Here is a 15,378-nt window from a genome sequence, read left to right on the forward strand (position 1 = left end):
GTAGTATATCAGTAAATGTTTTGAATGAACCATGTGTGAAAAGACTATTGAGATGTTGATTGTAGATTTTTGTTCCTACCTTCAAGAAACTCAGAAGAAAGTAATTTTTCTAGTAGAAAATAAAATCAGGTAGCACAGTATTTCAAAAACAGGGCAGTAACGCTCGGACCCTAACTGTCCTCCTACTTGCAAGCTACTGTCCAGACTCAGGAAGAATTCAGAGCCATATTTTTTTCCTTCCTTCTCAGAGAGGCGGGGCTCAAGATTTGGTCTGGGATTCAGACGCTTACTAATGACTGCTCTGTTGCAGCTCCACCAACAGAACAAGCAGCTGTCCTTAATTCCAACAACACTGGGTGCCCAGCTTGTGCCACGGGATGGAAATCAATGTGTATTCTTACCAGGAGCTGGGCTTTCAAGGACCTCATGTAAGTAGCTTAGCACTGAAATTGCAATCGGAAACAAAGGGGGAGACGGCAAGGAAGAAGAGGGAAGCTTTTGTTTTAAATCTGTCACATCCGTCATTCATTTTTAATGTCATATTTGAACTGCTCACTTACGTTAGTCATTTTATGGTTCCTATTTGTTTCTTGGTTACTGTGCCCAAGCTCACAGTCTCTTAGCACTTTTAAACTGAAAGCTGAGCACCACCTCTCCCTGAGTCCTGCTTTCATCCAGAGAGTAGATCTGCTCTTACTTTTTTGAATCTTCTGCTTCATAAATGTAGCTTGTTTCCAAAAGTGAAAGTTTGCTGCAGCTATTTTTATTTGTTCCTTTGCTTTTGAAACATGGTATGTCTGGCTTGTGCCCCATGTCTGGCTTGTGCCCCTTCTCCCGTTCAGCTACTGACTAACCACGTTAGGAAGCGGAGTGCCCTTAACTCTGAGTCACATAGTATCTAAGCCAAATAAGATGGAAATTACCATGCTTATCAATGTATCAGTATGTCCTGTAGTGTGCTATATTATAATGCAGTTTACTTAACCTAAATTTGTATTGAAATGTGGAAATTCAGATGTTTTAGGAAATCATCATATTTCAACTTGGTGATTTAAAAAAAAAAAAATATATATATATATATATATATATATTCAATTTAAAGGTTATCTATAATTAAGGAATGGCTTATAAGCACTTCTCAATCCAATATTCTTGCAATTATTTCAACACAGTCTACATCTAGCTATGCCGCTGGGCCTAATTTCAGTTTGCCTCCTTCAGTGAGACCTTGCTGTTTTTATTTTTTAGTAGCACTTGCACTTACATATAAATTTAACGTCAGATTTTCTGAGCTTCTAGTTGGAACTTCTTAGTTGTTTTTCCCCTCCTGTCTTCAATAAAATCGAAGAAATGGTTGTTTCTAGTTACAAAGGTAATAGTTGCTCTGACTCCCGTTTTTCGTGTGACTAACTTTTTAAAAATGCACCTTGAAACAAGCACTTCACCCGTCTGCCCACATTTGGCAGTTCTGTGACCACGTCAACTCTGAAATACTGTGTATCGCCTTCAAGTTTTCCAAGGCGCTCTCCCGCTTGATATTTTTCAATATTCCTCCGCAAAACTGTCCCCCTCGGGCCGGTCTTCTCCTTCACACACTGTCCTCAATCCCCCTCAATCCCCCTCGTTTTCTTCCGTCAAACCAGGCTCTCTTCTCGGAAAATGCTCCTCTAAAATGTAAGGTTGATAGGGTTTCAGGACAGGCTGAATTTGGGGGGTAAAGGCGGAGAAGTCCAGGTTACTGATGGATGACAGTGCCAGTCACTGAGACTTAGAATGGAGAAAGCCCAAGTTCATGGAGAGGAAGGAAATGTCTTTCTGGCGAACTGAAGTGCCTGTGGAACACATCCACAGGGAGATGCCCTAAAGGGAGCTGGGTGTTTGGGTTTAACTGAGAAGACTGGGCTAGAGACCCCAATTTAGAAGTAATTTTCGATGGTTGTGTCAAACCATGGAAGTGGATGGGGCCACACCAGGTGTATGGTGTGTGCTAAAACGAGATGAAAGGAAGGCTAAATAGGAATCCTCGGGAACATTAATTTTTAAATAGAGGTTTGAGGAGTTTAGCAGCCCGAGATTGGAAGTAGGTGGAAAATCAGGAGGTGTCACGGAAACCCAGGAAGAAGGAAGTTTCGAGAATGAGGCAGTGACCAAAAGCGTAAAGAAGGGATTAAGTGGAGAGAAGCTGGAAGATAGAAAAAACTGAGCAGTTGGTGAAAATGAGTCAGCAAAGAGGGAACATGGCCAGGAAAGCACCGCTGAGTGTTAAACACAAAGCACAATAAACTGAAGTCCCTGGGTTTACATCCTATAAAATTTAATTTAATAATAGAGTCTAATTGTCTAAGAGTTAGATCACTGCCAAGTGTAAAATATTATAAAAGGAGCTCTGAACTGGCCAAGAGTAAAAGTATAACAGACTGGGAGTCAGGGGCCTTAGAAAAATCTGGTGAAACAGGTAGGACAAGAAATGCAATTGGGTGCCTGGGGCTAGAACTAGCAGTGTACTTCAAAATAGATATAAATTTGGGGGGATGAATTAGGCCTTATCTTTCTCCAGGTGCTCAGTGTTATGCAAATATCCTTAAGGTGCTGCAAACTCAACAGGTCTTAATCCGAACTCACCTTCTCTCCTCCTCCGGCCCATCCTCACACCTGCTTCTCCTCTATTTCAGATAAAAGCATTGCCAGTCTCCCAGGTTTTTTTTAAGTGGAAACCTTCAATGCCAAAGTTGATCCCCTAGGCATAATTTACCCAGCAGGGAAAGGGGAGACACGGGGAGTTTTTCTTAAGCAAAGCAATGACTAGTGAAAGCAGCCTTTTAAGTAGATTTAGGCAGGCAGTGGTGTGCAGGGCAGGCGAGAGGAGCGGGGAATGCAGGCTGGAAGAGCAGGGAGCAGAGTCCTCTAGGTCCGAGATGCCATAGTTGCTTAATTCTAAGACACTATTGACATAACAGGTTTGTTGTAACAAAAACACTACATTAAACGTGTACATTGATTAAAAATAAATCTTGAGTTCAGGTATGTAAAATCATGAAAGTGTATAAGCATCTCAGAATTAAGGAAATAAGAAGATGAAGATCTGAATGAACTAAGGTGGTGATGTTAGAACTGGGAGGGAGGAGCAGATGCCAAAAAACACACAAAACACCTTTTGCAGAATTCGAGAGATCAAATGTTAAGTCAGGGAGAGAGAGAGAGAATATTAAAATATGGCTCCATGAATTTGAGTCTGAAAGAAAGTGGCAAGGCGGTACCATTAAGAGAAATGGGGCAGACGAGAGGAAAAACAAACAAACTAAATTTTATATATTGAGTTTGGGGTGAGGAAACATCTAGCAGGCAATTGAAATTATGGGCCTAGAACTAGAGTGAGCAGGCTAGAGCGCATCCACGGAATTAGCCACACAGACGTCAAAATGGAAGACTTGAGAGTGAAAGAAATCCTGAAAGGTGGTGTATGTAGAGGGCCAGGGGCAGAGGTGTGATCATAAGGGACTGGCCACCTTCAGGGACAGGCAGAGGGTGTGGGGGTGGAACAGGAATGATCCGAAAGGTTGAATTAGATCCATTGCAGAGGAGGGAATGAAAGACATGAGGAGAGAGAGGTGGAGGCCTTTTGCTCATGCTTTGGGCTTACAGACACTAATTCCGTGTATTTGGCTGTGTCTTGAGCAGTCACAGAGGTCAAGAAGCCCACTTCAGTACCCCAAAGGAATGCCGGGCGCGCCCCGTCTTCACTGTGAGCCGCCCGCTGACTGCTAAGAGCTGACTACTCCTCAGCGCCAGGCGTCCTGCCCCAGTACCTTGGCTGGTGCCTCAGCCTATGTGAGAAACAGTGGGATTGTCCCAGAGCCTTATTGCTGGTGCCGAATGCTGCTGACCTTAGCCTGGTCCTTTGAAGTCCAAAAGAACACACTTCCCACATAACTCTTCCCCCGCCCCTTTGTTCTCCATCCCCATAACTCTTTAATGAGCAGTTAATTTAGAACATAATTTTGTTGGTCCAACTTTTTATAAGAGTCAAAGTTAAAGGCAAACTAGTTTTATCACTTTCTCAGTTCTTCTGTAATTGTGGTGCCAGTTGAACTTCTGAACTCCTATTAGTCAGGGGTGACTGAGCACTCTCTGCCTTACCTCATTTCCTTAGCAAATAGGTAAGTAATAAAATTATTATCGGTTTAAAATATAATACTTGCAGAGCCCGTAAAAATACACTTAAAAATCCCAATAAAGGGCAGTATTTCACAAAACAAGCACACAGTCATTGCATTTATTTGTACTTTTGTTCTATAACTGGGGAAGCTAACACAGGTGCTTTAAAAAGCTGATTGGCTGACATGATAAACTGATTAATATTTGGGGATATGAACAGTGATTAATCGTCCTGAAATACAAATTTCAAAAGGCTTCTCTTTTTGTTATGAGTATCTTTTTATCTATTTATGTTTTAATCCTCACCTGAGGATATGTTTTTATTGATTTTTAGAGAGGAAGGGAGAGAGAAACATCGATGTGAGTGAGAAATATCCATTGGTTGCCTCCCATATGTGCCCTTACTGGGGATCGAACCCACAACCTGGGTATGTGCCCTGACCAGGAATCAAACCCACAAGCTTTTGGTGTATGGGATGTGACGCTCCAACCAACTGAGCCACCCGGCCAGGGTTGTATTACCTATTATTAAAAGTATTTATATTTTTAGTTACAGTTTTTTCTAACTATAATCTTAAACAATGTTTAAAAAACATATTGTACTTATGATACGCATACAAAAACATCTACATATCTTAAGTGTACAGTTAAAATTTTTACAAACTAAACACACCCATTTAATAAACATCCAGATTTTTAAAAAACTGAACATTAACACTGTTTTTGAAATTAATTTTTCTTAACTCCAAGAGAAAAAAAGTAATGTTCTGTTCTGGGTATTGGTGGTATGGCATGTAACTTTAAAAGTGATATGCTCAGCTCTGGCCAGTGCAGCTCAGTGGATTTAACGTTGTCCCATGAACTGAGAGGTCGGGTTCGATTCCTGGGCAGGGCACATGCCTGGGTTTCAGGGTCCATCCCCGTAGGGAGCGTGCAGGAGGCAGCCAATCAATGTTTCTCTATTGCTGTTTCTCTCTGTCTACCTCTCCCTTCCTCTCTCTCTAAAACCAATAAAAACATTTAAAAAAAAAAAAGTGATATGCCCACCTTAATATTTCCTGAGACTTTTATTAATTTTTTTAATCCTCACTTGAGGATATTTTTTCCATTACTTTTCAGAGAAAGAGTGGAAGGGGAGGGGAGAGGAACATCAATGTGAGAGAGACACACCAATTGGTTGCCTCCCGCACTGGCCCCAACCAGGGCTGGGGATTGAGCCTGCCACTGAGGTACGGGCCCTTGGCCAGAATCGAACCCGAGACCCATGTCCACTGGCTGATGCTCTAACCGCTAAGCCAAACCAGCTAGGGCTTTCCTGGGACTTTTAATACCACTTGTGGTAAGCAAAACAATAGCTCCCCAAAGATGTCTACATCCTAATCCTCAGAACCTGTGCGTATGTTTCCTTCAACAGCGTAAGAGACTTTCCAGATGTGATTAAATTAGGATTTTGAGATGGGAAGATTATTCCGAACTACCTGAGTGGACCCAGTGTAATTATGAGGGTCCTTTTAAGTGAACAAGGGAGGTAGGGGAGTCAGAGAAGGAGATGTGGCAAGAAAAGCAGGTCAGAGGGGCCACAAGTCAAGGAATGTGGGTAGCCTCTAAGAACTGGAAAAGGCAAGGAAACAGAATCTCCCCTGCAGCCTAAGAGAGGCAGACCTACTGTTTTTTTCTTTTTTTTTTTTTTTTAAAAGATATATTTGGCATAACATTATATTTATTTCAGGTGTACAGCATAATGAGTCAATATATGTATACAGGGTGGGGCAAAAGTAGGTTTACAGCTCTTTGTGTGGAAAATAATACAATAATTAACAATAATACAAGAACAAACAGTTGTGTGTACTCACAACTGTAAACCTACTTTTGCCTTGCCCTGTATATTGCTAAAAGATCATCACAATAGGTCTAGTTAATCTCCATCACCACATATAGTTGCAGTTTTTGTGTGCATGGTACCTACACTGCTACCTTGATTTTAGCCCCGTGAAACCCATGTCAGACTCCTAAGTCCCAGAACCACAGATAAGACAGTTGTGTTGTTTCAAGCCGCTAAGTTTGTTACAGCAACAATAGGAAACATACATCATCTATAGTCCTGCGAATCTGTGTTCAGATTCATATATGTTATTGCCGGTTTAGCTGCTTCATGTGGCCATCTCATAGGTATTGCAAACATGACATATTCCAAATCAAAACCGCTTGCCCTGGTTCGGCCCAGCGGCTAGAGCGTCGGCCTTCAGACTCCTTATGTTTGTTATGCCTCCTTCCAAAGACTGCCATCATGCTATTTTTAATTTTTTATTTTTGCCATCATTCTTGATCCAATCCACTGTCCACACAGCAAAGTGAAATTTGAAAAAGAAATCCGATGGCACTTCCTTGCACCAAATCCCTTCGTGTTTGCTCTTTTGTGCCTGATGTGACCTTTTAGTGGCTCCAAGCTGGCTGCAGGAGAGCTAACGGGTAATAATTCTCATGCAGATGAGAGCTTCATCATTAATCGGAAAATGAAGTGCAAAAGTTTTGGCTTTTAAAAAATATATCTTTATTGATTTCAGAGAGAGGAAAGGCGAGGGAAAGAGGGAGAAACATCAATGATGAGAGTCACTGATCGGCTGCCTCCTGCGCGCCCCCGACTGGGGATCGAGCCCGCAGCCCGGGCCTGTGCCCTGATCGGGAACCGAACCCCGATCGCCTGGATCCTGGGTCGATGCTCAACCGCTGAGCCACGCCCGGCCGGGCTGAAGTGCAAAAGTTTGACTGCATATGATATTCACCTTATGTATGAAGAGTTGTTAAACTGTTTAGTTTCATCTGTGGCGAATTATTTAATGGCTGTAAAAAAAAATGTTTTAATGTTTTGTTACCACCAACTCAGAGCTTGTCAGTAGGGAGTGAGGAATGTGAACGATCGATAGTCTTCACCAGCGGCTGCGTGAGGGCTTTGCCTCCCCCGCTGCCCTCGCCGGCTGGGCGCGGCCCGGGGGGTTTCCCGCAGCGGAGGCCCGGGCGCAGCTCGCCCTCGGGACCCGCTCGGGTTGCCCCGAGCCTGCCCGCGCCAGGGTTCCGCGGAGGGCCGGCTGCACCAGTGTTGTGTTGGCCACGGCCTGTGAGGTGACCGAGGGAGCGGAAGGCCAGAACAACTACCCCGTGGGAGGGCTCGGACCTCCACGCGTCCGCGAGGCCGGCGGGGGAGAACCGGAGCTGGTAACACCGACGGTGCCACGACCGCGGAAGACCTCAGTCCCCCCCGGCCTCCTGCAGAAACCATTACGGAGGGTGGGGCTTAGGAGGGCACAGCCAATCACGAGGTTCCCCTCACGTGACGTAAGGGCGCGCTCGCCGATTCGTGCTCGGGTGGGTGTGCAAGGGTGCGTGCGCGGGGCCCGGGCGGCGAGTCATCGCCCCGGGGGCCCCGGGGCGGAAGCCGAGGGGGCGGGCACTGCCTCAGGCTCTCGCCCTCGAGGCGTGGCGGCGGCGTAGCGGCGGCGGCGCGGGAGTGAGCCGCGGACCGGAGACGAGACTGGTGAGAGCCCCGCGTCCGCCGGGGACGCGGGAGGCCGGCTCGCAGGGAACATCCTCCCGGCCTCTAGGGCCTCTTCCTCCGGCGCCCAGCCCGCGGCTTTGCACCGCATCGCGCCCCCCCCGCCCACACCCGACCCGGGCCTCGCCCTGTCGTCCGCGGGCTTACACGCCAGGGCCCCTCTTTAGTTCGGTTATAGGCCCCGCCTGGTGGCGGGTGAAGCGGGCAGGTTCAGTGCGGCCCCGGGCTAGTAACCGGGGAGGTGTGTGTGTGCGTGTGTGTGTGTGTGTGTGTGCGTGTGTGTGTGTGGGGGGGGGTTAGAGGGGGGCCGGCGTGCCTCTAACCCTGGGAAATGCTATCATACAGCGAAGATAATGTCCTGTTAACGCAGGTGTGCCAGAGAGGGCGGAGAGCTGCGTGGCAGGCAAGTTGCCCAGGTTATAAAGGTTAAACTAAGAGATGATTTCGAAGGTCTGCGCCCAACCCTGAGTAGTCTCACCTGGGCTTCCTTGGAAGTGGGATAGGCTTCCTTGGAAGTTTTATTTAGCACTCACACCCCATCCTGAGCACACATGTAAAATTGTTACAGCATAAAAAGCATTCTTTGCTCCTCTGATAGAGGGGAGGGTGGGGTACAGCTTAGCATTGTAGATAACTGGTTAACCCAACTGTAGAAGCTCTGGAAGAAGCCAAACCGAATTATAGCTCAGGAATAGGGTTCTGAATTTCAGACCACTTTCATATAGCCTCTTCCTTTTTATTTCTGTGAGTCTCATCCTCTCTGCACTGAGAGAAGAGTGATATGCCGTAGTGACCCTCAATGGACGCCTGAAACCAGCAGATAGTACCAAACCCTATATACAGTGTTTTTTCCTATGTATACATACCTGTGATGACGTTAATACCTTTTCCATTTAACTAAGCACTTAGGCACTATGGCTTTAACTTGCAATTTGAGGTGTGACAGCAAAACTAGCACTTTTTTTCTCTTCCCTTCTTCACAATTTCACCCATACATTTGTTCATACTGTAGATCTTAGCAACCTCAGCATATGATTCTTTTTCTTAATTGAGTTGTGAACTTTCATGTTTTCACTTAAAGGAAGCACTTTACGGCTTCTCTTTAGAATATCTGAACTGCCAGCATCACTACGCTTACCCTTTGGGACCATTATTAAGTAAAGTAAGGGTTACTTGAACACCAGCAGTGTGGTACTGTAACTATAAACCTAATAACTGAGACTGCTACTAAGTGACTAAGGTCTGGAGCGTATATATCTTGGATACAACACTGAACAAAGGGATGAGTCACGCTGGGACGGAATGGGATGGGGTGAGTTTTCATCACCCTACTGAGAACAGCATGAAATTTAAAACTTAAGGAATGTTTATTTCTGGAATTTTCCATTTAATAGTCTCAGACCCTGGGTAACTGAAACCTCGAAGAGTGAAACCTCAGATAAGTTGGTGTGTGTGTGGGGGCTACAGTATCCTGTTCTCTTGCATACTCATTCATGGATGTTTATGAAATAAACAGACACAAGGCAGATGCTGGGTGTGGGCAATGTCCTGAATGCTGAGTTTACTTATTTATTGATTGATTCATTGATTTGACAGAGAGAGCAACATCGATTTGTTATTCCACGTATTTATGCATTTATTGGTTGATCCTTGTATGTGCCCTGTCCGGGGATCGAACCTGCAACCTTAGCTCTGACCAACTGAACTATCCAGCCAGGGCCTATTATTTTCTTTTTAAGATTTAATTTCCTTCCTTAAAGAAGTTTTGGCCTAAGTAACTTAGTATTTTTCATAGTTTATTTATATAGCTAGTTTACTCTCAGTTTTGGTAGAATACCTTTGAGTTTCCTGGAAAATACTAAGCATTTTAGTGTTGCCAGATGGAAAGTTTACTGTTCTTTTAAAGTAAATGCAAATTGATCAACCATGAATGATTTGCTTTGCCTCACCCAGCAAATTAAATATCATCAACAATTTATTCAGCTTAAATTTAGTGAGTGGGAAAAGGATTATGTATAAAAACACCTAAGACAGCCAGTTTTAGAAAAATGTTTTTGTCTCTTTAATTATGAGGTAGTGCTTGGATCTTATGAATACAGCAGTATTGTTTTCTTATAATGTTGATGAGATGCCATAGGTCAGTGATTTTCAACTGGTGTGTTTCAAGAATTTTTAAAACGGGCAGTACCTGAATGAATCAAAATTATACCTATTTTTTTTTGTCAGTTTGGCAAAAATATATTTTTTAGTGTGCCACAAAATTTTAGTTTATGTGTGCCGTGAGATGAAAAAAGGTTGAAAATTGCTGGCCTATAGTAAAATTGGTTTTGTTTCACTTAGTCATAAAACCTATTGACGACATTAAGTAAGGACTTACAGTACAACTCTTGACAGAATGCTTATTTCATTATCTTATAAATGCTTTCCGTTGGGTAGGATTAGCTTTTACTGAGATTGTAAATTCAGAATGGGCCCAGTGATGGGCAATTTGTGTGATCTTGGAAGTTCTAGCCTAAGAGAGATGAGATGCCAATGACAGAGGGCTACTGACAGGATTTCCACTGAATTTCAGAGTTTGTTTACCCTGACCTAAAGGGCAGCTCCCTTTTTATTGGCATCCTTACTCAAGCTTTTCTGGATCCCTGAGTCCAAATTCTAAACACTGATACACACCCTGAAAGATAAACATTGAGATCAATCCATGAAGTGAAATTTTATGTTGATATAAAGAAGTTTACAATGCTCCATAAAACATACCTCTTATCCCTTGCCCCTGATTTTTACCTTGTGAATGGAGAGCATAGAATGGTGGGGGGCCAGGAAGGTGGAAGAGCTGAGCAACAGTGCATACCTGTATGTTAGGGCCACAGTGCTCAGGAACACGGCACCAAGAGGGTGGGTGAGGAGGAATGAGGTGTATGTGCAAGTCCTCCAGAGGAGGGGATACTTAGGCTGAGTTCGGAGGCATGAGGAAGAGTTCAGTCAGAGGGAAAGGAAGTTTAGGTAGAGGACTGGCAGCCAGAAGAGCACAGATATGGAGGCCTACTGGCTTTGAAACAGAGTAGAGGTTATTGTAGTTAGGGGAGAAATGGATGGAAGGATGCGCTAGGTCCAAATCAGGAATTTGGGCTTTATCCAGAGGTGATGTATCCTGTTTAGCATGATAATCAGATTTATGAACTTTGGAAAGAACACTCAGAAAGTTTGTGGGAGGCAGGGCAAAGCTAGAGACAGGCAAATTACTTTGACAGCTGTTACCATAGTTCAGACCTAGGATGAGGGATTGGGCTAGTGGCTGTCCTGGTGGGGATGGAGAGGAGACAGATTAGAAAGATATTCAGGAGGTGGAATTGATAGGGCTTTAGGAGGCCCAGAGTGAGGAGCAGAGGTGACAAGGATGTCAAGGCATTTGGATGAATAGAAGTTTGTAACAGAACAAGGAAGGAGAAACAGGTTTAGAGAAGAAAATGAGTTCTGTTTGGAATAGCGACTTCAGGTGCCTGTGGGATGGGAAATTCTGGTAGGCATTGGGAGTGGTCAAGTTTGTAATCACTGACAATAGGTGCCAAGGAGGCTGTAAAGGTAGGTTGTTGTTTTCTGTTCTATTGTTTCTTAATCTTTGCCTTACTCATCTCTCTCTCCCTCAGCACTAATCACAGTGTTTTGTAATATAGGGAGTGTATGGTGTGAGGGTGAATAGGTATCATCCCCTATAAGATGGGATCCTGAATCTTGGGGAAGTAATTTCCCCTCTCAAGACCTGTGTTTTCCTTTTGGTTAGTGAGAGTTGAACTAGGTCAGTATCTCAAAGTTTTGCAACAGTCTGGTATGTTGGGATCAATTGTGAATTATGGCAAGTAATTTTTAACTAATAAAGAGCTGATGTTTGCTGGCCTTTTAAATGAGATTTGATTTATGCCACTCTTTTTAAATTGCATTCCAGTATATTTTCTTTTTCTTTTTTAAAAAATCCTTACCTGAGGACATGCTTACAGAGAGGAGGGGAGAAAGAGAAACATCGATTGGTTGCTTTCCATAAGCTCCCCGACTGGGGCTCAAGCCTGCAACCCAGGTATGTGCTCTGCCAGGGAATCAGACCCACAACCTTCCAGTGCACAGGGTGACGCTCAACCACCTGAGCCACTCCTGCCCAGCCGAATGTTTTCCAGTATATTTTCTTAAGTGTGAGAAAAAGGGGTGGAGTTATAGTTAGTCACCTGGAATTTCATAACTCTGGATGTACCAGTGGCTGTATCACAGAAGTGCTGTGGGAAAAAGGTGAAGAATCACTATGCTAAGTGGTGGATAAGCAGTTACAATTGTAAAATTCTGTTTATATCTAGGACCTGTCATTCTGATCATAAATAATTTTTATTTTTGCAACTTTAGGAGCTCTATTTTAAGGACCTTTTAAAAAGAAAAAATCAAGTCATGGAGAAGAATGGGAATAACCGGAAGCTTCGGGTTTGTGTTGCTACCTGCAACCGCGCTGATTATTCTAAGCTCGCTCCAATCATGTTTGGCATTAAAACAGAACCTGAGTTCTTTGACCTTGATGTGGTGGTGCTTGGCTCTCACCTTATAGATGACTATGGGTAAGAGGAAAGCATTTTCTTATGATATTCTTCATTGCAACATGGTGTACTGGAGAGAGCTTGGACCTAGGCACCATGAGGACCTAGCTTCAAATCCCAGTTCTACCACTTAGTTTTTATGTGGCCTTGGAGAAGTTGCTAGCATCTCCGAGCCCCAGATTCCTCAGTTATAAAATGGAGTGAAGACTTGTGTTGGAGGTTATCGTGAAGAATGGAGATAGTGAGATAGAGGGTGCATCACAATGATGCTGCTTGATAGGTGCTTGGTAAGTGATAGCTATTAATATTATTATTATTTGTTACTACATTTAGGAGAAATGGCACTTATATATTATGTGATATAATAATGTGATTCCATGTAATCTGTTGTGTAATAGTAATTCTACATTAAAACTGGTAATATAGATCAACAGCATATAAAGTAGTAGATATGGAACAAGATTTTAAAAATTTAATTGATTTACAAGGCAAAATAGAATGTTATATTACCATTATCATTTATATTTATTTGATATTTATTTTGATGACATTAGGCTTGTTATCGATCATTCAAAATATGAAAAATAAAAGTTGAGAAATCTTTGAGAGAGCAGACTATATAAACCAAAGATGAACATTCATCTTGTTATATGTAATAAAGTAGCATTAGTGCACCCTTGTGGCATGAAAATGTTAATGCAACCTCCAAAGATGGTCAGAAATACAATATTAAATATGAATGAAGTTTGTGTTAAAGTAAAATTGTTTTTTTCAGACTGTTCTTTAAAAACAAGATAATAACAGCAAAAACAAATAAGTAAAAACTTGCCTCCAAGAACCAATTTAGCAATTTACACTAAGGACTTAGAGTACAGTAGAGAAGAAATGTATGGACAACTCAAAATTCCATAGCTTTTAAAAATGTGAAATGAATTCTGCCTGAGAAAACACACGGGTTTTCCTACCTACACAGGACAAAGACAGGACGAAACAGAAGAGAAATGTTAGCCAGAGCCTGAAGTGAAAGTCTAAGTGGGTTCTTTTCTGTGAGAAAAGTTTGACCAAAGACTAGTGGGAGAGAGGCCTTAAGGAAACTGTGGAGTCCCAGCGAATTTAATGCTGTAAAACTTACATTTTCACTCCAATCCAAATTATGCTGCATTAATAGTAACTTACAAGGAAAATTCAAGTGATACTTTCCATCATTCAGAAATTTATATTATTGTGATATGTCAGGTGTCCTGGTTCCCTACTAGTTTTTTTAAATGAGCTGTGCTTTTGTGACATTTTTTCCCTATTAAGCAGCATATTTCTTTGAAAAAATTTATAAATATAAAAAAATGAAAAAGCCATGACCACTGTAAATTTTGGTCTTTTTCCTAATAAAAAATAAAATTCTCCTTCAGATAGTTCTCCCTCCAGATACTCACTGAGAGGGGCACAAATGAGATTTTCAAGATGCTGTACAGTTACGTCTTAATCTGGGTAGTGGCTACAGGGTATGTAGGTAGAAAAATTAATCAAGTGATCCATGCATTTATGGTCTGTGCTTTTAATTTTTTGTAAGTTATACTTCAGTTTATTTAATAAAATTTCATAAAGTATTTCTCCCTTCAGAGTTGATTTTAGATTGTTCTTCTCATGTTTTTGTGGCTCTATATTTAAGAACATGCTGTCACATCTTTATTTCTCTCTTGTTTTAGAAATACCTACCGCATGATTGAACAAGATGACTTTGATATTAACACAAGACTGCACACGATTGTTAGAGGGGAAGATGAGGCAGCCATGGTCGAGTCAGTAGGCCTGGCCCTAGTGAAGCTACCAGATGTCCTTAATCGCCTGAAGCCCGATATCATGATTGTTCATGGAGACAGGTTTGATGCCCTGGCACTGGCAACATCTGCTGCCTTGATGAACATCCGAATCCTTCACATTGAAGGTGGGGAGGTCAGTGGGACCATAGATGATTCTATCAGACATGCCATAACAAAACTGGCTCATTATCATGTGTGCTGCACCCGAAGTGCTGAGCAACACCTGATATCCATGTGTGAGGACCATGATCGCATCCTTTTGGCAGGTTGCCCTTCCTATGACAAACTGCTCTGTGCCAAGAACAAAGACTACATGAGCATCATTCGCATGTGGTTAGGTATGTGTCAGACTTTATTCAGTCTTAATGGTTGTGTTTGTCAGTGTAGGGTATGTTTCAGTGCTTTCAGAAACTGTCGTGGCTAGAATATTCCATTAGCAATCAGAAAGCTAAGGTTTTAGTTCATAGATCTTGCCCTATGGTATGACTTCACCTCTCTGAGTCTCACCTTTTCTGTAAAAGAAGCTTAATGGATTGAATCTATGATACATTTATACAATGGAATGCTTTTAATCCATTAGATATAATGTGATGGGTGAATAGTTACTGGGATAGATCCTGACATAGCAAAAAGTGGGAGGAAAGCAAGCTACAAAATTTATATGTAACATGATTCCATTTTTATGAAAACAGTAACATAATGGGAAGTTTAAGGAAGTATGTACACCAAGTCATTTATAATATTTATTTCTAGTTAGTAGAATTATGAGTGTTTTTATTTTTGTTTTCCTTTACTTTGGTTTTTAGTACAATGAAAAATTTGTTATTTTTAATTTTAATATCTTTCTTACATGATTGTTGGAATACTCAGATGAGATACTGAATGTTGAAAGCAGTAAGCCATAAGTACTTATTAAAAGAGATTATGGTGATTATTAATAAAAGCAAAAGTCATAGTTGTACCATTACAGTTTGTTATCTCTGTAAATAGATAAGGTCTGAACTCTTCAATGTTCAATGATCTAGCCTCCTAGAGATTACCTTTTGCTAATTAGAGGCAAAGAAAATAGGTTTACAAACAGAATTTCACTTGGTTAATTTATAATGAGAGTACTAGCTACAGAACAAACCAGGTTTAATCATCTGTTTAGGTATTTAGGACTCTCCTTTTTAAAGAGGTAGATCTATTGAATAATGAAGTTAATGAATAATAGGTGATTGTATATTCAGTGATTGTGTATCTTTTAACTATGTTTTTTTAATTGATTATAGAGAGAGGAAGG

General features: G+C 42.0%; 1 protein-coding gene across 4 annotated transcripts in view; it reads left to right on the forward strand.

The window, feature by feature from the left end:
* The first annotated feature begins 254 nt into the window (after nucleotides 1-254).
* Nucleotides 255-15,378, forward strand: part of GNE (glucosamine (UDP-N-acetyl)-2-epimerase/N-acetylmannosamine kinase) — a 51,785-nt gene continuing 36,661 nt past the window's right edge. The window contains exons 1-3 of one of the 4 annotated variants that reach the window (XM_081152281.1): nucleotides 255-428; nucleotides 12,095-12,300; nucleotides 13,983-14,434. In XM_081152281.1, the coding sequence (XP_081008407.1) occupies nucleotides 378-428; nucleotides 12,095-12,300; nucleotides 13,983-14,434 (709 nt within the window). In that variant the 5' untranslated portion in view covers nucleotides 255-377. Of the gene's footprint in view, nucleotides 429-7,546; nucleotides 7,688-9,983; nucleotides 11,778-12,094; nucleotides 12,301-13,982; nucleotides 14,435-15,378 lie in introns of those variants that run through there. The other 3 variants (XR_013999917.1, XM_081152283.1, XM_081152282.1) reach the window with 3 other exon arrangements.

This window comes from Miniopterus schreibersii, assembly GCF_964146895.1.
Source record: "Miniopterus schreibersii genome assembly, chromosome: 11".
NCBI lineage: Eukaryota > Metazoa > Chordata > Mammalia > Chiroptera > Miniopteridae > Miniopterus > Miniopterus schreibersii.